General features: G+C 45.3%; 1 protein-coding gene across 1 annotated transcript in view; it reads left to right on the top strand.

Moving 5' to 3' along the window:
• Positions 1–25,836, top strand: part of slco5a1b (solute carrier organic anion transporter family member 5A1b) — a 99,075-nt gene that overhangs the window by 20,950 nt on the left and 52,289 nt on the right. Inside the window, exons 6-11 of the mRNA XM_086153461.1 lie at positions 498–705; positions 1,758–2,048; positions 2,290–2,330; positions 2,621–3,030; positions 3,352–3,438; positions 7,717–7,796. Of these exons, the coding sequence (XP_086009587.1) occupies positions 498–705; positions 1,758–2,048; positions 2,290–2,330; positions 2,621–3,030; positions 3,352–3,438; positions 7,717–7,796 (1,117 nt within the window). The remainder of the gene's footprint in view (positions 1–497; positions 706–1,757; positions 2,049–2,289; positions 2,331–2,620; positions 3,031–3,351; positions 3,439–7,716; positions 7,797–25,836) is intronic.

Genomic DNA, 25,836 nt, shown 5'->3' with positions numbered 1-25,836 from the left:
TGCATTCAGTGTCCGACGTCTTGGAATAGTTCTCAGTGAGTTCACTGTCCTCATAGCTCAAGTTAGTTTTTTCCCAGTTTCATGCCGTGTATCCATGGTGCATTCAGGGTCTGATGCCTTTTAATGTCCCGCGATGCGTGCATGGTTCTAATAACTCAAGCTAGCAGGAACTATTTTTTTTCCTAGTTTCAGGTCATTTCCATGTGCTGCGTTCAGGGTTTGACGTCTTTGAATGGCTTGTGGTGTGTTAAAGGTTCCAATCGCTCAAACTAGTGCAAGTTAGATTTTTCCTGGTGTCAGGTTGTTTCTCCGCGCTGCGTTCAGGATCCAACACCTTTGAACATCTCGTGCTGCATTCATGGTCCTCACAGCTTAAGCTAGCTCCTTGTTTAGTTTGCGTCATTAACAACATGCAGGTGGATTTTCTATCTTCCTTTCCCTGTTTGAAACTATCTTCTCTTGACATGTTTTTTAACATATTATTAACTCATTTCCAGTCACCGCCCCCGCCGGACTTCCGTCGCCCCAAGCCCCAGCCGTCCATCCCGAGGGCGCCCCCTCCTGGCTTCTCTTCCCCGTCGGCTCAGGGTCGCCTCCTCCTGGCCGCCCTCAGACGTTACCTCTCTGCCGGGCCCCGAAACGACGCCGCGCTGACATCTCGGCCGGCAAAGACGGAGGTCAGGGGGCCGTTGACCCACGTGGACGGTATGACCTTTTGACCTCAGGAGTTGCATTTGACCCGTGCGGGGTTAAATTCACATTGAATTCTCAGCTTCCCTTTCAACAAATGAATTTCATTTGATATGTTTATTCTTTTTTAATTTGAATTTATGATTCTAAACATTTATTGGGTTGTAAAACTAAAATTATGAGATAGTTAGAGTTTGGTAGATAAATTACTACATTCCTTTTTTATAATATAATGGTTTATTCATGTCGGCAGGGCAGCAGCTTTATGTAAAGGAAAAAATGTGCTTTTTAAAAAACAAATACTGTATAAAGAATAATAATGTATAATAAAAAAATGTATTTTGTGGTCTATGCTTAACTTACTGGCTACACATCTAATGTAGCATTTCGCAACAATATGTTGCTTAAATGTAACTTAGCTACACTTAATGGTAACATAAAGACATTAAACATTAAACATGACATTAAATATTATGGAATATTTAATTCAGATTTAATTTTCGGATTCAGTTGTATCAAATTGATAAATTTGTATTTGTTATTCTTCATTTGAAAAATTGTTATAACTAGTTTATTTGACATTTATTACACATGTATTAAGTCACTTTGCGGATATCAATGTATCATTTTTTTAATGATTATAGAAATCAATTAGTTTGTACAAATATTTTTTAGTCATTCTCAGATAAATTACTACATTCTTAATTTATTATATATTGTTTTTCACATTTTTATACTCCATGCTCCAATCCCCCCCATCCTTTTTGTTATGTGTTTTTAAGGAAGAAAAATTTACTTTTCAAATAAACACTGCATGAAAAATAGTACCAATTTTTATTAGTGGCTAAACTTCATTTAGCGACAGAGTGAACATGAAATATTTTGTAATGTTTTCAAATCCAATTTTTGGCTTCAGTTTCAACAAATAGATTTATTTTGTATGTTTATTCTTTTTATTATTTTGAAACTATTGTTTATTATCCCACTGTCTTAAAATGCCACTTCAGGTAGCAGCAGCGCCACCTAGTGGCCACTGTGTGTCATCACACCTCTCATCTTGCCCTCAGAGAGATTTATTGAAAACGTCCTGAGGAACGTCGGCAGGCAGCACCTGGACGTGGACCGCCTGACGCCGCAGGACCTGGAGCGGCTCTCTGGCCTGATCGCCGATGCCCTGCAGGTGGTGGACCAGGATGCCAACAGAGCTCGCCTGACCCGGGTCAGACCCGGACCCAGATCCCTGGACGGAGACAAGGAAGAGGAGGAAACAGAAGAGCACAGTGAGGGAGAGGAAGGCATGTCGGCGGGGACAACGGCGACGGCGGTGATGCAGGAGAACACACCGGCAGAACCTGAAGGTACAGGAAAATCGTTCTTTCTAAAGCTATGTAATTACCATGCTATTACTTTGTTATGTGCCATTTTTTTGTTTTAATTAATGTCACGAGCTGGTTTGGTTATTATAGCTTTGCTAGTAAAAAAAAAAAAAATTATATGTGCATAAATCAAAATGTGATATCCTGTTTGACATCCATCATATCAGCCATGATTTTTTTTTTTTTAATTATTTAACTTATTTATTTGTTTACTCCCAATCAGAGCATCGCTCTGCGACAGAGGAGCCAGACACCAAGGACCAGGTGAGTGTTTCCTGTTGCTGTGTAATACTGTTCAATAACACCTTTATGAGAGTGTAATAACGACGGGTGGCACGATTTAACCTGGATGAGCCACCTGTCAATCACAGTGACATCCAGTCATATAGTGTTTGGTGAGTAAGAAAAAGTACACAAACTTGCAATAACTACCACTGTACTTGGACACTCAGTGTACAAACTTTTTTTACTTAATATATACATTTTGTGTACTTAGTATATATATTTATATATATTTTAGTTTACTCTGTGCATGTGTGTGTTTCTGTCTCCAGCCCCGGAGCGAAAGCCTCTTCTCCAAGCTCCTCGCCTTCCTGGATCAGAGCTCGCCATCCGATGCTCCGCCTCCCAGTGTGGCTCCGCCCCCCGGTTTGGAGAACGTGCGTAGCCGAAGCAGCGAGGCAGGGGTGGCGATGCAGAAGAAGGACACCACCAAGTCCGTGGAGGAGGTGGCTGAGGTGAGGGGGTGGGTCCAGGAGGTGGCCCCGCCCCCCGCGCAGCTCCGCCAGGGGACCCATCAGGCGCTCCGCCAGGGGACCCATCAGGAACTCCGCCAGGGGACCCATCAGGAGCTCCGCCAGGGGCCCCGTCAGAAGACTCTGCTTGTCCCAGAGCTGCAGCTGGACGTGAAGGTCGGGGGGACCAAGGGCGAAGACGTCTTTGGCTACGTCATCACTGACAGCGAGTGAGTCCTGGTTCCACCTGGGTTCTCCAGGAGGTTCTCCACCTTCTCCAGCATGGGTTGCCTGCATGAAGGTCCTCCTGCCTGAAGTGTCTCCATGTTCTCCCCAATGGTTCTCTAAGTGAGGGTTCCCCGTGTTCATGGCTACAGGTTAAATCCTGCCCCTCCCCTCCAATGTCACCTCTGATTGGTCAGACCCAGTCACATGACTTGACAGGAGGTGAAGTGGTGACTGGTGCGAGGTCAAAGCCAGGTTCTGATCTCAGAAGAGCCGAAAATCAATAGATGGACATCAAACATCATGTGTTCTTCTCTGCCTTCCAGTGGGCTCCAGACGGACCAGGGCCTCCACCTGATGGAGATCTTGGCTCGCAGGTCCAGAATCCAGATGACCGACGTCGCTGAGCTCTCGTAAGTAAGACCCCTGCTGTGTGTGTGTGTGTATGCGTGTGTGACAAATTACACAGCTATATTTCTGACTCATTGATTTCATTCTTGATTAATATCCTATAATATTATCCAGGATTACACACACACACACACACATACAGAAAACATGTGTGAACACATACACAGAAACACGCGTGTGTGAACACACTCACCCACACACACACAGACACACACACACACACACACACACACACACAGGAACACGTGTGTGAAAACACACACACAGAAACTCATGTGTGAACACACACACATACATACACAGGGAAACACACGCACATGAGTGTGCACGCACAGACAGAAACACCAGTGTGAGCGCATACACACACAAACACACATACACACGCATGTTTAAAAAGAGGCCCGGACAAATAGACACACATGCACATACACACACACACACAGGTATGCATTTATATTTATAGCCTATATATGATGTTGATTGATTATATTTGGTGGGAAAAGGTATTGAATCTGATGGAAATTAGTGGAAAGAATCTGAGCAATAAAATGAAAATAGCAATTATTTACAGTTCAAACACGCTCACATATATACACATACACACACACTGTTGAATCTTCGATTCCCCCCCATCTCCCTCCTCTTGTTCTCATGCAGCAGCAGGAGAAAATGTGTGTATGTGTGCGTGTGTGTGAGTGAGTGAGTGAGTGAGTGTGTTTGAACAGGTGGGTATTATGTGAACACACGCACACACACACATGCACACACACACACACACACACACACACACACACACACACACACACACACACACACACACACACACTTTTTCTCCTGGGTGGCCCCTAGTGTTCTCTGGGTCTAATGTACCTTTTGTCTTTGGGGGGGTGATGGATGGGGGAGCGCCCAGCAGGGGGCGCCGCTGCCACAATTTGTCAGAGATGCCGAGAAGTCCGCTTGGCTCCTTGCTGCCATGGCAACGCCCCCCCCCCCCCCAAAAAAAGACAAAAGGTGTATTTGACCCGGAGAACACTGGTTCTTTGTATGTCAGTGACACACTCACACACACACAAGACAGGATGTACCAAAAGAGACATTCACGCTCTCATTCAGAAGTCATATAGACATATAGCCATTCACCCTTTCATTCACACACCATATCGAAACATACAACCATTCATTCACTCATTCACAGGAAACAGACACACAACCATCCACCTTCTCACTCAAATGGAGACGCAAAACATTCACCCTCTCATCCACAAGTCACATTTACATGCAACCATTCATTCACTCATTGACATGTCACATAGAAACACTACAATTAATTCACTCACTCATTCACATGTAACATAGACAATCAATCATTCACGCTCTCACTCATATAGCAACATACAACAGTCCCCCTATCATCCATGCATCACATAGAAACACAACCATTCATTCACTCACTCATTCACATGTTACACTGCAAACCATTCACCCTCTCATTCACATAGCCATGCAATATTCACCCGCATCCACATGTCACCTGAACATACGACCATTCATTTACTCACTCATTCACACATAACACCGACACAAACAACCATTCACCCTCTCATTCACACACCATATCAAATCATACAACCATTCAGTCACTCATTCACATGATACACATTCATTCACTCATTCACATGTAATATAGAAACCTAACCCATTCATTCACGCGTCCTGTAGGTCCACCGCTCACCACGTCACTCCTCTTCGGCCCCGATGGGACTGAGCGCGCTCAGACAGATAGTTGTGTAATCCCGGTGATGTCATGTCTGTCTGCGCGGGTCGTACCACTCTGCTGCCAGCAGGGGGGGCAGAGGGTCAGTAGAGGGTCCTCACAGCCCAGGAGAACCTGGACTACGAGATGTGACCCATAAAGGCTCCTGCCCGGAGGGCGGGACAGGAAGTGACACTTTCGGGGGCAGGAAGTACATTCGGGCGCAGAGTTCGGTTCCGGTAGCTGAACGAGAACCTCTTGGCCAGGAGGTCCATCTCCCATTTAGGAGGTTCTGGTCCTGTTCAGACTAGGATCTCCATGTTATCCTCCCTGGGTGCTTCTTCTTCATTGGTTCTCTCTGCACATTCTCTCCATGTTCTCCTGCCTCCAGAACACGGAGGATGCAGACAATGAAAGAATGAATATCTGTATCTCCATGATGTCACCATACTTCAGAGCAGCATTGAACCCCCCCACCCCCCCAACATGATGGATTGATCGATCTCTTTAGTCTGAATTACACCCACAAAAACAAAAGGTTAAGTGTGTGTTTGTGTGCTTGTGTGTGTGTATGTGTGTGTGTGTGTGTGTGAAGGGGGAGGAAGAGGGGGGAGAAGATGAAGGTCTGTGTGTTCCTCCTCAGTTCTCCCCACCTTCACTCCTTGGCTCCTTGTCGGTTCCTGGAGTCTCCAGCTCCTGAATTAAGGAGACCACACACAAGCACGCGCACGCACACACACACACACACACATGTACAAACCAAGATACATGCACACACGTAGACACTCAGACACACACACGGATACATACAAAGGGATAAATACACACACAGACACAAACATAGACACGCACACAGATGCACACACACACACACAGATACATACAAACACACACACACACCCATATGTACAAACGGATACATACACACCAATACCCACATACCCACATACACATATACACATTTGTACACACATACAGATACAAGTTCACACACATATGTATACACACACACATGCATACATTGACTCACACATAAACACACAACATCCACAAACACCAACAACACACACACACTGATACACACACATAGATGCAGATATATATACACAGATCCATACACACACTTGAACTCCCACACAGACTTACATGTACTGTACACACATGTACGTGGACACACAAATATTCACACTTACACGCCCACACACTGATTGGAAACACACACATAGGTACAGATACTCATGTGAACACACATAGGCTCAGTTGTACTGAACACCCACACATATTTGAGCACACATACACACACCCAGACAACACCCACGTACACACACATGCATACACATGCACAGAGACACTAGCACACACACAAGCGTGCACATACACGCGCAGAGACACACATAACATCCATACAAACAACACATGCACTCACACACACACAGATAGACACACACGGATAGAGATGAACGTAAACTTCCATATGGACTCACTTGTACGGTACACTCACATGTATGTGAAAACTCACACACAGACACACATATTCACACTTACCCATGCACAGGGTCTAACTAGCACACACAAGCATTCGCACTCACACACACACACAAAATTGCATAGACACACATACACGCATAGACACACATGCGCACCAACCACACATGCATGCAGGTACACGGCTACACAAACACGTTGATACAGATACACACAAACCCATACGCATCTGCAAGCCCATACACAATCAAGACACTCTTAACATCCACGCCAACAACACATGCACGCACACACACACACACACACACACACACACACACACACACACACACTCATCCTGCTCTTAGTAATAACAGTGTAATAATCTTGTAATAACAATACTGATGAAAACAAAGACGTTTAATTTGATTTCTAACATTCATCCTGTCACCTGTCCTCTCTGTTCTGATTGGAGGAGGGATGGGGGTGCTGCCCCCCAACACACACACACACACACACACACACACACACACACACACACACATAAACACACACACATACTCCCCTCAGGCTTCCAGATAGCCATGCATTAGCAAAAATGCAATTAAAACAAAACAAAACCAAAAAAAAAAAACTCATCTGACAATCATGTAGGAGACCCCACACACACACATACACACACATACACACACACACACACACACACACATCCATGCCCCCCTTCATTTCCTTGACGTGCTTTAATGCCGCCGGCCACATTACATTGAGATTCAAGAGGTTATCCGACAGCGCTGATGGAATGGAGGGCCTGAAGGACCGCCACCAGTCAGACCTTTTTCTTTTTTTTCAAGTGGCATGTATGGCGAAGACTTAATGAGAACCGCCCACACACACACACTCACACACCACACACAAACACTTTTAACCCCCTCCATACCCACCTTCATCTGCAAAACAACGCCTCCCCACCACAAGGCTGCTCACTCTGTGTGTGTGTGTGTGTGTGTGTGTGTGTGTGTGTGTGTGTGTGTGTGTGTGTGTGTGTGTATTGTCCTCTCTCCAGGGTGGTGGGACCTGCCGTGACCTTCAAGGTGAGCCCTAACCCGCAGAATGTCAGCACCGCGGATGTGGCCAATGTTGCCGGTAGGTGAAGAGATTCATGTCCCACGTTTGCTAATATGCTATTGCCTGCTAATTGTTAGCGTGTCGCGAATTTTCCATCAAGTTGTCGTCTCTTCCTGACTACATGACACAGAATTCTTCACCCGTCATGTGGAGAAAATTCCTGCACAGCTAATATTAACTCTACGATGCTAGCACTTAGCGAGCTAGACATAGGTATACGGCTATTTCCATGCTAACTCATTCATGGGATTGTCAAGTTGCCGAAATTGTGTGCATTTTTGTTAAGCAGCAATGCTAAATGTTTTAGCTAACAGGCTAGCAAGGAGCATGGAGCTATATTTTCTTTCCGTCTTTCGGCCAATCATGCTAATGTAGCTTAGCATCGCCGGCAAGTTAGCATGAGGTTGCAGCAAAGTATTTGTGTATGTGTGTTCCTTGTTCAACAAACATCCTGTTTTGTTTATGTGTGTTTAATTAATTGTGTACTTTAACCCCACTTCCTCTCGCCGTGGCATCGGGCACCATTTTGAATTTCATCGGGGGGGGGGGGGGGGGGGGGGGCACAGCGGTGGAATCTCAACAGGTTTCGGTGGAAGGGAGGGAGTCTGTAATAATCTCTGCCGCTGTCGAAGACATTGTGAAGTTGTGTGTGTGTGTGTGTGTGTGTGTGTGTGTGTGTGTGACTCTCGGTAATGAGGCGAGTGTGTTGATGAAGTGGGGAGTAGAGAGGGGAGGAATGTTTGCCATTAACCGAGCTGTCAGTCCGGAGGGAGAGCACACTTCTGACACACACACACACACACACACACACCTGCTTGTGGAAATTGGCCCTGTCAAAATGTGTTACATGAGCAGCTCACTGTCTTACATTTGATAATTGTGAACCCACCTCCTGTTCCGCTCTCTCACACACACACGCACATAGATTATGCAATGGTTCCTCTCAGGGCTCTAAGTGCGCTCGTCGGCGACCCGGCAGTGGGCGGCCGCGATTGTTATTAATGCAAACGTTAGACAGGGAGGGTTTCAAATGAAAGATCCCCCCAACAACACCCATCACCCGCTATAAACCCCCCCCGCTCCTCCCCTCAGTGAGAAGTGCAGCAGCGTGGGAGGAGATTCTCTTTAAAGTGTCGTTTGTCACATTCAACGCGGATATCAATCCATCCCAGGGTGTGCGTTACAGGGAGGGAGTGACAGGGTGAATGCTGTGTCTGGATGTGCATGAGAGGGTGAATATTTTCTGTGTATCTGTGTTCTGTGTGAATGAGAGGATGAATGAATGGTTGTACATCTGTATATTTTGTGGGTTAAGGCTTGTATGTCTCCATGTGGATGTGTGAATGAGAGGTTGAATGTCGTATGTCTGGATGTGACATGTGAATGAGAGGGTGAATGACTATGTATCTGTATGAGCTGTAAAAGAGAGGGTGAATATTTTGTATTAGTCCAGTTTTTGCTTGAATGAGAGGGTTAATGTATGTGAATGAGAGGGTGAATGTTGTATGTCTAGATGTGAATGAGAGGGTGAATGCTATATGTTTGGATGTGACGTGTGAATGAGAGGGTGAATATTTTCTATTTTTCTATTTTGTGCAAATGAGAAGGTGAATGTTTTATGTCTGAATATGAATGAGAGGGTGAATATGCAGTGAAGATGATGAATGAATAAATGAATAGATGAATGAAATGGAGATAAGTTGCACGTATGGCCTGCGCCCAGGGAAGTTAGCGTTAGCATGGCGCCTATTTGAGCCCGTCAGCAGAAATCTTTTCTTTATCTGGTACGCTCAAAGTACTTGTCTACAAGTATCACCCGAGCACCCATAGTACTACAGCTTTCAGCTTTGGTGATAGCGGTACTGCTTATGTGTAGCTGGCATTGATGTATACTTGCTAGCTAAGTAAAGTACTTTGGAGTTTCACCACAGTACCTCATTGTAACAGTGTATTTCGTAGTAATTGATGTATTTGAAAGCCAACAGAAGTTGGGGTAGTAGGTCAAATGTCAGATTAACACAGCAGCTCAGGGGGGCGGGGCAAGATGGTGGCTGGCGAGGCGCTGACCCTCATTGTCCGATGGGGGGGGGTAAGTGACCCTGAGGGTGGCTTCCAGGGATGCGTGGCGGCCGTGAGAACTGAACCCTGTGAATGGGGGGCGGGGGGGGGGCAGGAGGAAGGTGGGCAGTTCAATTAGCACCAGAAGTAGGAGGGGGGCAGTTGAGACCCCCAAAAACACCCTGCCCTCCAACCCCACCCCCATTATTTCATTTAATCCTAGCAGTGCTTCAGATTGCTCACAGGCTAATCCCAGAGATGCTAACCCCCCCACGGCCTGGAACTATGAATCCATGAACCTATGAATCCATGAAACTGTGAATCCATGAATTCATGACTCTACTAATCTATGAATCCATTCAACAATGAATCATGAATTGATGAACCTATGACTCCACGAATCTACTAATCTATGAATTCATGAATCATGAATCCATAAATTCATTTATCCACAAATCATTAATCCATGAATCTAATAATCCATGAATCCATTCATCCACAATCGTTCATCCCTGCATTCCCTTAATTGTATGATTTGATAATCCGGACTGGGCATTTGGAAAGGGGCGGAGCTATGGCGGGCGCCATCCCACCCCCACTCACTCATAGCATGGGTTGTCTCAACATCAGTTGCAGCAGCAACCAACACTCTAATACATATGTCTTCTTCACCGAGCATCACCCTGACACCCGTGCTTACCTGCTCTGTTGTATGTGTATGTCTGTATGTGTGGGTGGGGGGGGTCGCCATAGCAACACCATCAATGTGGCCTTAAGGCGGTGAGAGAGGGATGCCGTAAGGTAATGAGGGGTCCTACCAGGCCGGCAGGAACCAGCAGGCTCCTTGGAAGGAATACTTCCAAGGTCTCCTCAATCCTGGCGCCTTCCAATGAGGAAGCAGAGGCAGGGGACTCGGGGTAGACTGTCCCATTTCCACTGTCCCATTTTGAGATCTGTCGTTCCTTAGGGCTCTAGATGATGTTGGTGGTGACCGGAGGTTGTGCTCCTACTGCAGGATCACACTCCTCAGTCTCTCTGGAAAAGTCTACCCAGGGGTGTTGGAGAGGAGGTCGTCAAATCTCAGATCCAAGAGGAGTAATGTGGTTTTTGTTCTTGTCGTGGAGCAGTGGACCATCTCTGGCTCTTCTGGAGGGCACATGGGAGTTTGCCCAGCCAGTCTACTTGTGCTTTGGGGACATTGAGAGGGCTTTCCCCAGGGGTAAGGGGTACTGAACCCTGTTGTACTCTGTTGTACCCTGTGTCCTTCAGTGACGTGCGTTGAGGTTCAACGGCTGGTGAGGCACTGACGTCATCAATCAGATTTGCAAACATATGAACCCTACGGAGTAGCTTATTCACCATTTTATTGGCAGCAGTTGAAGTGTTTTGTTTAAAATATCATACCAGCATTCTTTACATATACAAACTGTAGCATAGAAAAAAGCACATTTAAAAAAAAAGTTATCATCTCCTACCTTTACTTATAAATTAAGTCGGTTTTCCTTTACCTTAGCATTGTGGATGCTGATGTTGAGTCTTTTCTGTTCATTCAAAGCCAAATCTATCCTGGACAACCGAATGTTTTTAGCGCGATTTGACTTTGAATGTTCGTGGCCGACCGCTCATGTTTGATTAGGCTTCTTTGCAGATTCTTCAGGTCAGACTACCTCATTTGACACCAGACATTGTCAGAAGTTGAGAAAAGAATGCAGGAAAAGCAGAAAAGGCGTTTTCTTACTGGACATCCACACAGCCAGCCTTTTCGAGTGTACCACTCCGTTTGAAAAGACCGAGTCTTCTGTCTCCTAGTCTGAAGCAAATCTGTTAGCACCGGCGTCGGTCTTCCCTTACTTATTATCTCCTGCTTCGACTGAAAGTCCAGTTTAGAAAAGCCTTTCAGTTTAGCTATGTAATCCTCCATTTTGGGAATAAAGCCAAGCAAGAGGAAAAAAATGACTGGATGGCTGCACCTGACTTGCTAACTGTTTACAGTAACTTGCTATTGCAAATTCTATTATTCTTTAGCCACGTAGTGAAAAGCATCCCTGGGATCAGCGGTGCCCCCCACCATGAGGCACCGTCACTGTGTGCCTCACTTAGTGTGTCTTCGCTGCCGCTTTACGATCGCTGGGCACGAGAGACATCACAGTTGTCGACGAAAAAAATTATACACATCAGCTACAGTATGGAAATTTAGTTCATATATGAGTGCTTGAATTGTTTGAAAATTTTAATAGTGACATCCACAGAGACAGCAATACGGTCTCAGCCACATAGCATGTTAGCGCAGTTAGCAGAATCATTGCGCAATCCATAGTGGGCTCTGCTGGCTGCCGTGTCACCCAAAATGGTGAAGTTAGATGGAAAATAACTTTATAATACAAATCACTGAATAAATAGAACCATTCACTTTATTTTTTCATTTTACATTTTTTTCTTTCCACGATGCCAGGTGAGGCCCGGCCTTACCTGCCTCTACCGACTGCACGTCACTGGTGTCCTTGTATGCTCAATGCCGGAGCAGGATCTGCATTGCCGGTTATAAGTCGGTCTTGTTTCCAGGATGAGGATCAGCACCTCCAAATTTGAAACCTGTGGTCACCAGCTGAGGGTCATGACCGAAAGAACAAGATCCAAGCGTCTGAAAGAGCTTGCTCCACAGTGTGTCCCTCAGAGATTGGGTGAGGAGCTTGGCCTTCTGGTAGGGGCTCAGAGTAGAGTCGCTGCTCCTCCTAAATATCCTATATATGTGTATGTACACACACACACATATAAAAAGAAATAAAGTGGCAGCACAAAATTTAGCATTTGCAAATATAAATGTGCTAAGCTGACCCCAGCCACATTTTATTGAATTGCCATTGTGTCTGTGCACATGCACACATGTGCACACATGCACACCTGCACACCTACACACCTACACACCTACGCACCTACGCACCTACGCACTCACACATTATTTACCACCATTATAACATTATTACTCCCCCCCATGGCTTTTATTCAGCCCCTGAAAAAAAATTGTTATGGAAAATTGGTTTGTTGACTGGCAACACTGTTTTTAAAATGTTTTTCCACAACATTCGTAAGGCAGTAAGTGTGTGTGTGTGTGTGTGTGTGTGTCTGGGTTAACATGTACCCACTTTCAGTTTGCGAGGCCCAAACTGTCAGTTGTTTTTGTTGTCTTTTGCCAATAATCAGTTAAATTGACTAGTTTATTTGCTTTCCCGCGTCTATTGCGCATGCACACATACACACACACACACAGGTCGGGTCATAGAAAACAATAACACATTTAGCACATTTAGAAAACAACATCGAATGCTCGGGGGGAGACAGCCTCAATAGGCCAGATCGGGAAACAAAAGAAGAAAAAAATATGGCCAACTCTGCGGTTTTAAACACTTATTAAACAAAGTGTTTTTATCTTATAAATGTTTTGATTTCTTTTTTTTAAACATTTTTTAAACGTTGTTAACATTTTTTAATCTTAATTTTTTTAAACACAATCCTTTTTCGAGGAATATAAAACATTTTTTTTAAATCCTTTTAATTTTAAACATATTTTTAAACAAAATCTTTTCATTTTAAACCTTTTAAAACATTTTTCTTTATTTGAAACAATTTGAATTTTTTTTTTTTTTACTTTTTTTTTTTATCTTTAAACATTTTTTTTTTTATTTGAATGCGATGGCGCCCAGAAACCATAACGCCTCGCTCCGCTTTTCCACCTGAACCGCCCCATAATAACCTTTTACTTTAAGAGTGACGGCGCCGTGTCAGGGCCACTCTTCGCTCTATATATTATTCATAATCTAATTTAAATCCCACCGCATCACCTATAATTTATATCCCCCCGCCGCTGCCGCTGCTGCCATGATCCCAACGGAACGGAAGAAGAGGCTCCCCGAAACTTGTTAGCGCCCAGATTGAATCATTTACATTTTTTAAAAACTGCAAAGGACGGGAGTTAAAATCATCTCGTGGAAGTTTTTAATATCCTCAGTTTTAATGACCCTGTCTGTCTGCCGGCCGCCTGCTAATTATCACTTTCTCATCCCTCCACGCACACACACACACACTCACACACACACACACACACACACACACACACACACACAGGCACTTCCCTCCACCCTGTCCCCCCGCGAGCTTGAGATGTTCCAGACGACCGGCGCTAACAGTGAGGCCTCATTTGCGTAAAGATTAAAAAATGTATATGTGTGTGTGTTTATGTTTGTGTGTGTGTCTACATATATACATAACATAAACAGTATATACACACATATGTACATATAAATATATGTATGTGTGTGTGTATACATACTGTCCATATGTATATGTATTAATGTGTGTGTGTGTGTGTGTGTGTGTGTGTGTGTGTGTGTGTGTGTACACTATATGCCGATGACACTGCAGTCTGTAGTAAAAGCAGGAGCAGGCGGAGGTAGAAAGAGTACTGCAGGTGCTATACTTGCTTTGAATACCTGCTTTGAGTACTACAGAGGAGGTATTTGCTTTTAAAGAGAACTACAAATACAGTTTGCTTAAAATGAGTACTATAGATGTTGTACTTGCTTCAAAAGAGTACTAGTGATGTGGTATTTAATTTTAAAAAGTACCCTCAGATGATATATTTGATTTGAAAGACAACCACACATTAGGTTTTTGCTTTGGAAGAGTTCTACAAATGCAGTATTTGCTTTGAAACAGTATCACAAATCAGGTGTTTCCTTTGAAAGAGTACCATAGATGAGGTTTTTTCTTCGAAAAACTACTATAGATGCAATATTTGCTTTTAAAGAGTATTACGGATGTGGTATTTGTTTTGAAGGAGTACTTGCAAATGTACTATTTGCTTTGAAAGAGTACAACAGACGCTGAACTTCTTCAAAAGTCTATCACAGATGCAGTATTTTCTTTGAAAGAGTACCACAAATGAGGATTTTGCTTTGAAAGAGTACTACAGATGAAGTATTTGCTTTGAAAGAGGATCACAAATTATGTTTTTGCTTCAAAAGTACTGCAAGTGTAGTATTTACACTGAAAGAGTACAACAGATGCATTATTTATTTTGAGAATGTACCACCGATGCCGGTTTTGATTTGGAAGAGTACTTCGGATGTGGTATTTGCACAGATAGAGTACTACAGAAGTGGTACTTGCTTTGAAAGACTATCACAAAAAAGGTTGTTCACTTTGAAAAAATACTGCGGATGCGGGTTTTACTTCGAAATACCACACTCACTAGCCTGAGATGCAATATTTGCTTTAAAAGACCACTAGAAAATGCAGTTTCTGAGATGAAAGAATACTGCAAATGTGGTATTTGCTTTTAAAATGTACCACAGATGCGGCATTCGTTTAGAAAGAGTGCCAGAGATGAGGTTTTCGCTTCAAAAAACTACAACGGATGGGTTATTTGTTTTGAAAATGTACCGCAGACACAGTATTTGTGTCAAGAGACTAAAGCATGGTATTTGCTTTGAAAGAGTGCTACAGATGTGATATTTGCATTGAAAGAGTGCTATAGAAAAGGTATTTGCACTGATAGAGTTACTGCAGATGTGATGATGTTTGCAGATGACATTGTGATCTGCAGTGAAAGCCGGCAGCAGGTGGAGGAACATTTAGAGAAATGCCGGTGGGATGGAGGGACGGAGGTTAGCAAGACAGAATACCTGTGTGGGGATGAGAGGAACCCAAGAGGAACGGTGAGGCTACAGGGAGTGGAGATAAAGAAGGTGGAGTTAAGGTGCTGAGGGTCCACAGTCCAGAACAATGGAGGAGAGGGTGGTGAAGAGATGGAGGAACCCGTGCAAGCAGGTTGGAATGGGTGGAGGAAAATGTCAGGGATGATAGAAAAGTATGAAAGGAAAAGCGTAGAATATGGAGGTGAGGGCAGCCATGGTGTCTGGTTTGGAGTCACTGAGGAGAAGACGGGGGGCAGAGCTGAAGATGCAAAGTTTCCTCTTTTGGGAGTGAGGAAGATGGAGAGGATAGGAAGGAGTCCATCAGAGGGATAGTACATGGTAGATGTTCTGGAGATAAAGTCACACTGAGATGGTTGGGACATAAACAGAGGAAGGATGGAGAAGGTCTGTGAAGAAAGATGCTGCGGTTGAAGGAGGTCTGGAGGAAGACCAGTGAGGAGGTTTCTGGATGGAGGGTGAAGGAAGTTCGAGGGGAAGGTTGGATGGAAGCAGATGATTGAGGAAGAAGATATGTTAATGTATATAAAGTGAGACAGGTTGCGTCCCATCTGCTTTGAAAAACAAAACCAGAATTCCTGTGTGAAATTAGAATTGGTGTTCATTTGTCCGCCACAGCTAACTCGACTTAGCTTAGCATCATCATCAGAAAACGGCGGGCAACCAGGTCAACAATCCAACGTGGTGACGAGGCATGAACTAAATGCTCTTCTCCTGGCGAAGTCCAAACATCTGCTCTCAGTGTGAGGCCAGTTAGTGATGGAACAGCCCAATGCCCGTCGCCATGGTTACAGCCAGTCCAATTGCAAGCGGCAGACGCACTAGACTTTTTTTTTCTTTCTAAAAGCGAAGACCACGGCCTCCATTCTGAGCCCGCCGCCGTGATCACAGCCTTATGCTCGCCTCACTGCCGCCGCCACCGCCTGATGAGACGCAGAACGAGACGGGCCGTCTGATTGGCCCCCTCTGGAGTGAGCGGGCCTTGATTACAACCGCACTCGAGTGCCTCCACCTCCTGCACTCTTCTTGACGCACTCCCTTCGGCAAGATGGTGGAGGGGGAGCGGCGCCGTCCTGGTCGGCTCTACATCAACGTTTGAAGGAGGACGCATGTCCAGGCCGCTCCATCAACTACACATCCTTTAATTATGTCATCAGCCTCCGCCAACGGACCACCTCACGAGTGATGTACTTGCTACTCGGATCCAGAGGCCCTTTAAAGGGGCTATTATCCATTTTTAGTCTGTTTATGTTAATTAGCCACGCGTTTATTCGGGTGTCGGGAAAATCTGGGTCTGACACCCCCGACTTGACACTGGATTGGGCTGCTCCGGTTTACAACAGTAAATACGCCACTGCACGCCACCACCTTCGGCCTTCCAAGATGTTGAACATGGCAAGTTGGGATTTGTGAATGTGGCTAGTTGAGGACAGTGGGCTTGGCTAATTTGGGATACGTGAGTCTCAGTAGTTGGGAGTATATGGGCATGGGCAGTTTGATAGTGGGTGTGGCTAGTTCAGGTAAGTACGTGTGGCTAGTTGGGGAAACTGGGTGTGGCAAGTTGGCGACAGTGGGTATAGGTAGTTTGGGTAGGTAGGTGTAGCTAGTTTGGGAAACTAGGTGTGGCTAGTTGGGGACAGTGGTTATAGCTAATTGGGGTAAGTAGGCACAGCTGGTCATAAATAAGACGGCACGGCTTGTTGTAGACAGTGGATGGGGGGAGTTAGGGAAAGTGGAAATGGCTAGTTGGGGACACTTGGATGTGGCTAGCTGGCGATAGTGGACTTTGCTAGCTGGGCACAGCAAGCGTGGTTAGTTCGAGACAGTTGCCGTAGGTAGTTAGGGTAAATGGCTGTGGCAAGTTGTGGCTAAGAGGGCATGGCAGGATGGGGGCTGTGGGAATGGCTTGTTGGGAATGGCGTGCAAAGCTAGTTATGGACAGTGGATGTGGCTAATTTGGAAAAGCGGAAATGGCTAGTTGGGGACACACGGGTGTGGCTAGTTCAGGGCAGTGAATGTGAGTAGTTGGGGATAGTGGGTGTGGTTAATTGGAGACAGTGGGTGTCGCTAGTTTGGGTCAATAGATATGGCCAGTATGGAGCAGTTGGGCTTAGCTAGTTGGGACTGATGCTAGTAACATTCAGAGGAGTGCTTCAGAGCTAATCTCACTTGCCGCGGCCACGCAAAGGCGCCAATGCACTCCTTTGCACCTATCTGCTAACCTGGCTAGCGCACCCCTTGCCATCACAGCGGCCCTCCTCTGTACCCCTGCCTTGGCTACTGGCACCAGCGTCCTTGGCTTGGCTTTTTCATGTGGAGGGGAAGCACGAGACAAAAACAGGAAGAGGAGCTTCAAAGGCTGCTAGTGACATTTAGCGCTGGGTATCTTCAAAGAGTAAGGCCTCCTTTAGTTCCTCCTCCGTTTGTGGATAATTAATGCAGACCTTCCAGAATGTTCGTGCACCTCCGCTCTCAGGGGCTGAAGCTCTCTGTATGTCGCCCTGTGATTGATAGGTCAAAATTAAACCCCGCCTCTAATGCTAGAGTCTGCTGGGATTGGCTTTACTTCCACAGCACCCCGTGAACAGGATAATTAATGAATACATGAATGAATTAATGAATGAGGAGAATCCTCGAGCCCTCCTCGTGTTCAGACTGAGTACATTCATGCCAGGCAGGCAGCAGAATTAGCATTAGCATTAGCATTAGCTTTAGCAGAAGAAGTATTTGAAGAAACAGCAGCAGCATCAACAGCAGGATTAGCAGCATCAACAGTAGTAGCCGCAGCAGTATTACTTGCAGGAGCATTAGCTTTAGCATTAGCAGGAGCAGCATTAGCAAAAGCAGCAGCAGCAGCAGCAACAGCAACAGCAACAGTATTGGCATCAATGACAGCATTAACAGTAGCAGAAGTTGTAACAGCAGCTGCAGGATTAGCATTAACAACGCCATCAACAGCAGCATAGAAGAAGCAGCATTAGCATTAGCAGCAAAAGCAGTATTGGCATCTACATCAGCATTAGAGGCAGCAACAGTTGTAACTGCAGCCGCAGCATTAGCTTTAACAACAGCAGCAGCATTAACAACAGCGGCAATAGCAGCAGCAGCGGTATTACCAGCAGTAGCATTACCAGAAGCAGTTTTAACATCAACAGTAAGAACAGCATGAGCAGCAGCAACTTTAGTTACAGCAGGAGCATTAGCAGCATTAGCATTAGCAGAAGCCGCAATGGCATCAACAGCAGCATTAGAAGCATCACCAGTTGTAGCAGCCGCCACAGCATTAGCATTAACAACAGCATCAGCAGCACCAAATGCAGCATTAGCAGCAGCAATGGTATTATAAGCAGTAGCATTAGCAGCTTTAGCAACAGCAGTGGTATTATCAGCAGTAGCATTAGCAGAAGCAGCAATGGCATCAACAGCAGCATTAGAAGCATCACCAGTTGTAGCAGCCGCCACAGCATTAGCATTAACAACAGCATCAGCAGCACCAAATGCAGCATTAGCAGCAGCAATGGTATTATAAGCAGTAGCATTAGCAGCTTTAGCAACAGCAGTGGTATTATCAGCAGTAGCATTAGCAGCTTTAGCAACAGCAGTGGTATTATCAGCAGTAGCATTAGCAGCAAAAGCAGAATTTGCATCAATAACAGCATAACTATCATCAATGCAGCCTCAGGGCGGCACTGGCCGGTGTCTCCCTGAGCCGCTCCCAAGCCCAAATAATTGAAGAGGGTTGCGTCAGGAAGGGCATCCGGCGTAAAACTTTTGCTAAACCCGAACATGCGATTCAACCATTCTAACCAGATCATACTGGATCGGTCGAGGCCCGGGTTAACAGTGATCACCATTGGTACCGATGACCTACAGGGAACCATTGGAAACTGGGCTACTGTAGGTCAAAGAAGGAGAGGAGGAAGGCGTGGCGAAGCAGAGAGAGAAGAGGAAAGGCAAGAGTCTGAGACTAAGAGTAGGGACTTTGAATATTAGGACGATGACAGGAAAAGGTAGAGAATTGGTTGACATGATGCAGAGAAGGATAGTGGATATAATGTGTGTCCAGGAGACCAGGTGGAAAGGTAGTAAGGCTAGAAGCTTAGGAGGAAGCTTTAAGTTGTACTATCATGGTACTGACCAGAAGAGAAATAGAGTAGGAATTATCTTGAAGGTTTGTTAGGAACGTTCTGGAGGTGAAAACAATGTCAGATAGACTTATGAGTCTGAAACTGAAAATTGAAGGTGTGTTGCTCAATGTTATTAGTTGCCATGCCACGCAGGTGGGATGTGAATCTGAAGAGAAGGAGAAGTTCTGGAATGAGTTGGATGAAGTGATGCAGAATATCCCAAGAGATGAGAGAGAGGTAATTGGTGCAGACTTCAATGGGCACGTTGGTGAAGGCAATAGAGGGGATGAAGAAGTGATGAGCAGATTTGGTAGGGTAACTTATAAGAGCCGAGGTGAGAGCACACAGGTAGACTACATCTTGTACAGACGAACTAACATAAAAGAGATCAGTGACTGCAAAGTAGTTGTAGGTGAAAGTGTAGCCAGACAGCATAGGATGGTGGTTTGTAGGATGACTTGTGACAAGAAAGATCAAGAGGACAAAGGCAGAGCAGAGGACAAAGTGGTGGAAGCTGAAAAGGGATGTGTTGTATGGTTTTCAGGGAGGAGTTGAGAAAGGCTCTGGGTGGTCAGGGAGAGCTTCCAGATGATTTGACAACAGCTAGTGTTATCAGGGAGGCAGGTAGGAGAGTACATGGTGTGTCATCTGGAAGGAAAGTAGATAAGGAAGCTTGGTGGTGGAATGAGGAAGTGCAGGAGTGTATACAGAGAAAGTGGTTAGCAAAGAAGAAGTGGGATACTGAGAGGACTGAAGAGAACAGAAAGGAATACAGGGAGATACAACGTAAGGTAAAGATAGAGGTAGCAAAAGCAAAACAAAGGGCGTCCGACGACCTGTATGTTTGGTTGGACAGTAAGGAGGGAGAGAATGATCTATACAGGTTGGCGAAACAGAGAGATAAAGATGGAAAGGATGTACAACAGGTCTGGGTGATTAAGGATAGAGAGGGAAATGTATTGATAGATTCTAGAAGATTGATGGGAAGATGGAAAGAGTACTTTGAAGAGTTGATTAATGTTGGAAATGAAAGAGAGGCAAGGGTAGATGAGGTGACAATTGTAGATGAAAAAGTAGCAGAGATTAGTAAAAGTGAAGTGAGGAAGGCATTGAAGAGGATGAAGAGTGGAAAGGCAGTTGGTCCTGATGATATACCTGTGGAGGTGTGGAAGTGTCTGGGAGAGGCAGTGGTAGTTTCTGACTGTTGCTCAACAGGATCTTAGAGAGTGAGAAGATGCCTGAAGAATGGAGACGAATTGTGATGCTGCCTATTTTTAAGAATAAGAGGAATATACAGAATTGCGGCAAGAGAGATTAAGTTGATGAGCCATACAATGAAGTTATGGGAAAGAGTAGTGGAAACAACACTGAGAGCAGAAGTCAGCATTTGGAACAGCAGTATGGCTTCATGCCTAGGAAGAGTACTACAGATGCAATATTTGCTTTGAGAATGCTAATAGAGAAGTACAGAGAAGGCCAGAGGGCCCTGCATTGTATTTTTGTAGACCTAGAAAAAGCATATGACAGGGTGCCAAGAGAGAAGCTCTGGTATTGTATGAGGAAATCTGGAGTGGCAGAGAAGTATGTTAGACCTGTGCAGGACATGTATGCTAGCTGTGAGACAGTGGTGCGGTGTGCTGTAGGGGTAACAGAGAAGTTCAAGGTGGAGGTGGGACTCCATCAGGGATCAGCTCTGAGCTCCTTCTTGTTTGCATTGGTGATGGACAGGCTGACAGATGAGGTTAGACAGGAATCTCCTTGGACCATGATGTTTGCAGATGACATTGTGATCTGTAGTGAGAGCAGAGAACAGGTTGAGAAAAATCTAGCGAGGCGGAAGTATGCGCTGGAAAGAAGAGGAATGAAAGTTAGTCGCAGCAAGACAGAGTATATGTATGTGAATGACAGGAACTCAGGTGGAGCGGTGAGGCTACAGGGAGTGGATATCAGGAAGTTGGAGGATTTCAGGTACTTGGGGTCAAGCAGGTTGCAATGGGTGGATAAAAGTGTCAGGGGTACGATGTGATTGAAGACTATCAGCCAGAATGAAAGAAAAGGTTTACAAGACAGTGGTGAGACCAGCAATGCAGTATGGACTAGAAGCAGTTACAATGACCAAAAGACAGCAGGCAGAACTAGAGGTTGCAGAGATGAGGATGATGAGGTTCTCTTTGGGAGTGACCAGGACGGATAGGATCAGGAGTGAGTCTATCAGAGGAACAGTACATGTTAGATGTTTTGGAGAGAAGGTCAGAGAAGCCAGACTGAGATGGTTTGGTCATGTACAGAGGAGGGATAGTGAATATACAGTATTGGTAGATGGATGCTGGAATTGGAGCTGCCAGGCAGGAGGTCTAGAGGAAGACCAAAGAGAAGATTTGGTGTGAGAGAGGAGGATACAGAGAATAGGCTTAGATGGAGAACGTTGATTTTCTGTGGCGACCCCTGAAGGGAAAAGCCGAAAGGAGAAGGAGAAGAAGAAGCGTTAGTAGAAGCAACACAACCGAAGGGAGAATTTTTATTCATATATTTAATCTTTTATCGTGCTGCTCTGCTAAGGATGCAGAGGCCAAGATATTGTGTAAGCGCCCCTTGTGCTAGCGCCAGGTAGGCAGAGGGCACACACACACACACACACACACACACACACACACACACACACACACACACATGGTGTTTGTATTTGAATCTGCCATTGATGACAGACAGGTTATTTGTTTCTTCTGCTGCATACGGTGCAATATCCTGTCACAATCGGGAGGAGAAGTCTCCACCCTTCTCCTCCATCTCCTCCGCTCGTCTCTCCTCTGCATCCTAAAGAGATTTCATCTCCTCCACCCATTCTCCAGGTTTGATATTATTTATCAGCGCAGGTATTGAACGGTATTCTCCTCCTTCTCTTCCTCCTTCTCCTCATCCTCCTCCTCTCCTGCGATCAATTCCCCACCACATCAGGCCTCCGTCAGCCGTGGCTGGAGTACCGCCGGCTCTCCACTGGCCGCCCAATTAAAAAGATAAGCGTCTCCATGTGAAGGCCGCCGTTCTCTGGGATTCATCGCAGTTCTTAATGATTTTCGCCAAGACGACGGAAGGGGGGGGTTTCAGAGAAGAAGAAGAAAAAGGAGAAGAGGTGTAGGTGAAGGTTAGCTTAATGCAACTCGCTCCGGGAGGAAAGCGGGAGCAAGAGGTTTATTTGATTGGCTTTTGTAAAAACATTTTTAGCGAACGGTGAGGTTGCATGCAAATCATTCATTCATTCACTCGTTCATGCATTCATTTGTTTTCTGGGCCGCTTAGCCTGCAAACAGGGCTGCGGATGGAATGGAACCAATCCCTGCTGTGATTGGACGAGAGGAGGGGTTCAACCTGGACCAATCAGAGGGACACATGTGAGGACGTACAATATTCACCCTCCTATTCACAAACATATGGAAACATAAAACGTCTCATTCACAAAATATGGAGACGCAACATTCACTCTCTCGTTCACCCTCTCATTCGCATTAGTTAGAACATTCAACATTCACCCTCTCATCATGTCATACAGAGACATAAAAAATTTACCTTCGCATTCACATTATATACAGACACACAACAATTCACTCGCTTATAAATTTACACACATATAGAAACTTCCTTCACTTATTTATTTGAGCAACATGTATAGACACATCCATTCACCCTCTCATTCAAGCATCATACAGACATACAACATTCACCCTCTCATTCACGTCACATAGTCATAGGGATGGCGTCTCTGTGATTGACAGGTTAAACCCCGCCCCCTTCCAGTGGGTGGTGGCAGAGGATGAATGAGTGAATGGCGATGGAAGAGGGGCAGATTCCAACACACACACACACACACACACGCACACTCACACACACACACACAAACACACATAACTTGGTCCGCCGCCAGCTGGCGGCGGTGGCTCTGCCAAAGCTGATGTGCTCAACAGTTAACTGGCTACCAGCCGACGCACACACTCTCCCTCTCACATACACACACATGCGCATTTCTGGAATGTAGCCATGTCTGTGTGTGTGTTTGAGTGTGTGCTCATTCAGTTTTATTTTGGTTGAATTTCATTGGTATTTTAAAGCTATGTGTTTGAGGGGCTTGAAGCGCCACCTCCTCCTCAGAGGCTCCTCCCCCTCCTCATAGGCTCCGCCTCCAGTGTTTGCTGGGCCATGTTGAAGAAGAGCGTTCTGACGTTTTCCTCGTGTGCCTGGAGGAATCAAACTCGGGTCACTAGCATTTTTCATTCATTCTTTGTAACTCGTATCCTGCGGTCAGGATTATTTGGGTGGAGCCCATCCCAGCTGTCATTGAACCAGAGGTATTTCACCTCGTATCCATCACAGGGCTACATGTAGACTACCACTTCTTGGGGCCAAGGTGTCAAACTCTGACCCAAGGGCCACATTTGGCCCTCAGTGTAATTATATTTGGCCCGCAAAGCCATACCAATTGACTGTTAAAGCTGACCCGCTGGCATTATAGCCTAAAGCGCATATATCGGATTATGCGCCTGAAGCGCATAAGCGCATATATTACTACAAATCCCAGAATACTCTGCTGATGTTAATCTATGTGAGCAACTATTCTCCTTGATGAAGATGACCAAAACATCTCACAGGAGACATTTGACTGATGAACACCTTCTCTTTCTTACTACTCCAAGACATGGGCTGGAATGGTTTTACATTCATTGAAGGATATTATTATGAGTTAATTGGTTTATTATTTTATTTTTACATTTTTTATTAGCCTGTGGAAAAAGGTTACCGTTGAAAATTAATTCAGAAGGCTGCAAATAAAAAGAGGCATAAAGTGATTTTTATTTAACTTTTATTTAAGAAATTAATGACATTGATGTGTTTTTTAATTTGAATTTTGATTTTACATTTGTGCAATATTAAGTGATATATTGTATAGTATTAATATTTGGAGGAAACTTTTTCCAATAAATATCAATTTTGGCCCACGACTTTGTCCCAGTTTTGAATTTTAGCCCACTGTGTATTTTAGTTTGATATGCTTGACAACAGGTCTCCAGTGAACCTCCTGCATGTTTGGACTGCGGGAACTGACTTTGGAGGTGTGAATTGGAGTTGTTGGGCAAAACTAGTTTTCAGGGGTTTTCAGGGTAGCATGTGGGTTGTTGTTCAGGGAACTGGGTCAGGGTATGAACACTGGTTGTTAAGGAACTGGTCTATGGTGTGGCACGGGGTCATTAGTGAAACAGATTTCGGGGTGTGGTTATTAAATTTTTAATTAATTTTGGGGTGTTATCAAGGAAATGATTCAGGTTTGAATGGGGGTCACAGGGGAAATTGGTTTGGGGTGTGAACAGGTGAAATCTGGGAAAATGGTCCAAGTTGCGAAGCAAGGTTACTAGGGAAGCAGATTTTGGGGTGTAGACAGGGGTCATCGTGGAAATTGGTTTTAGGGTGTGAACAGGGGTCTTTAGATCCCGGATAGCAGAAGACATTGCAGAAAAGCTGCGCCACGGAAACAAACTCCAGAAGAAGATGTGGATGACTGCCGTGGCCCCTATGTGGCAGCCACAGCAGTGACACGGAAATGCGGCATTCATCAAATTCCGATACATTCCAATAATAATGTTTTCCGTAACATCCGCTGATGCGCCTGAACCCCATGCCGTGTCGCAGGCCCCTTGGACTCAGCAACCATCTTGGCGAGAGCCATTATCGGTTATCATCCGGGCTGCAGGCGGTGGGAGACGCTCACCCCTGACCCTCGGTTTGCTCCACTGCTGCCAGAAGCTTCAGAGATCACACCCGCTAAGCTAGGAACTTCACTTCATCGCGTTAGCAATTCCAGTCGGAAGTCAACAGATATCGCTGAGCTTCCCGGCGGTCACAGATCAGTATTCATCAGCCATCTCACACCTACACATCGCCGCCGGGGCATGGGGGTTAGCTGGCGCTTTAGCGGGCAGGTTAGCGGGCGGGTTAGCACGCGGGTTAGCAGCTTCTACGTCGTCTGCCAGATCTTGACGGGCACGCTGAGTGATTTTCAGTGACAAGCGGAACAAATGTTGGTAATGAGGTCACCTTGGTCTGCAGGTCTGTGTTGGACTTTGAAGACTGACATCTCACACACACACACACACACACACACACACACACACACAC

This window comes from Fistularia commersonii, chromosome 10, assembly GCF_037954325.1.
Source record: "Fistularia commersonii isolate RoL2024-O1a breed Wild chromosome 10, RoL_Fcom_v1.0, whole genome shotgun sequence".
Lineage (NCBI taxonomy): Eukaryota > Metazoa > Chordata > Actinopteri > Syngnathiformes > Fistulariidae > Fistularia > Fistularia commersonii.
The sequence above is the reverse complement of the archived record's forward strand: the minus strand, read 5'-3'. Positions and strand labels throughout refer to the sequence as shown.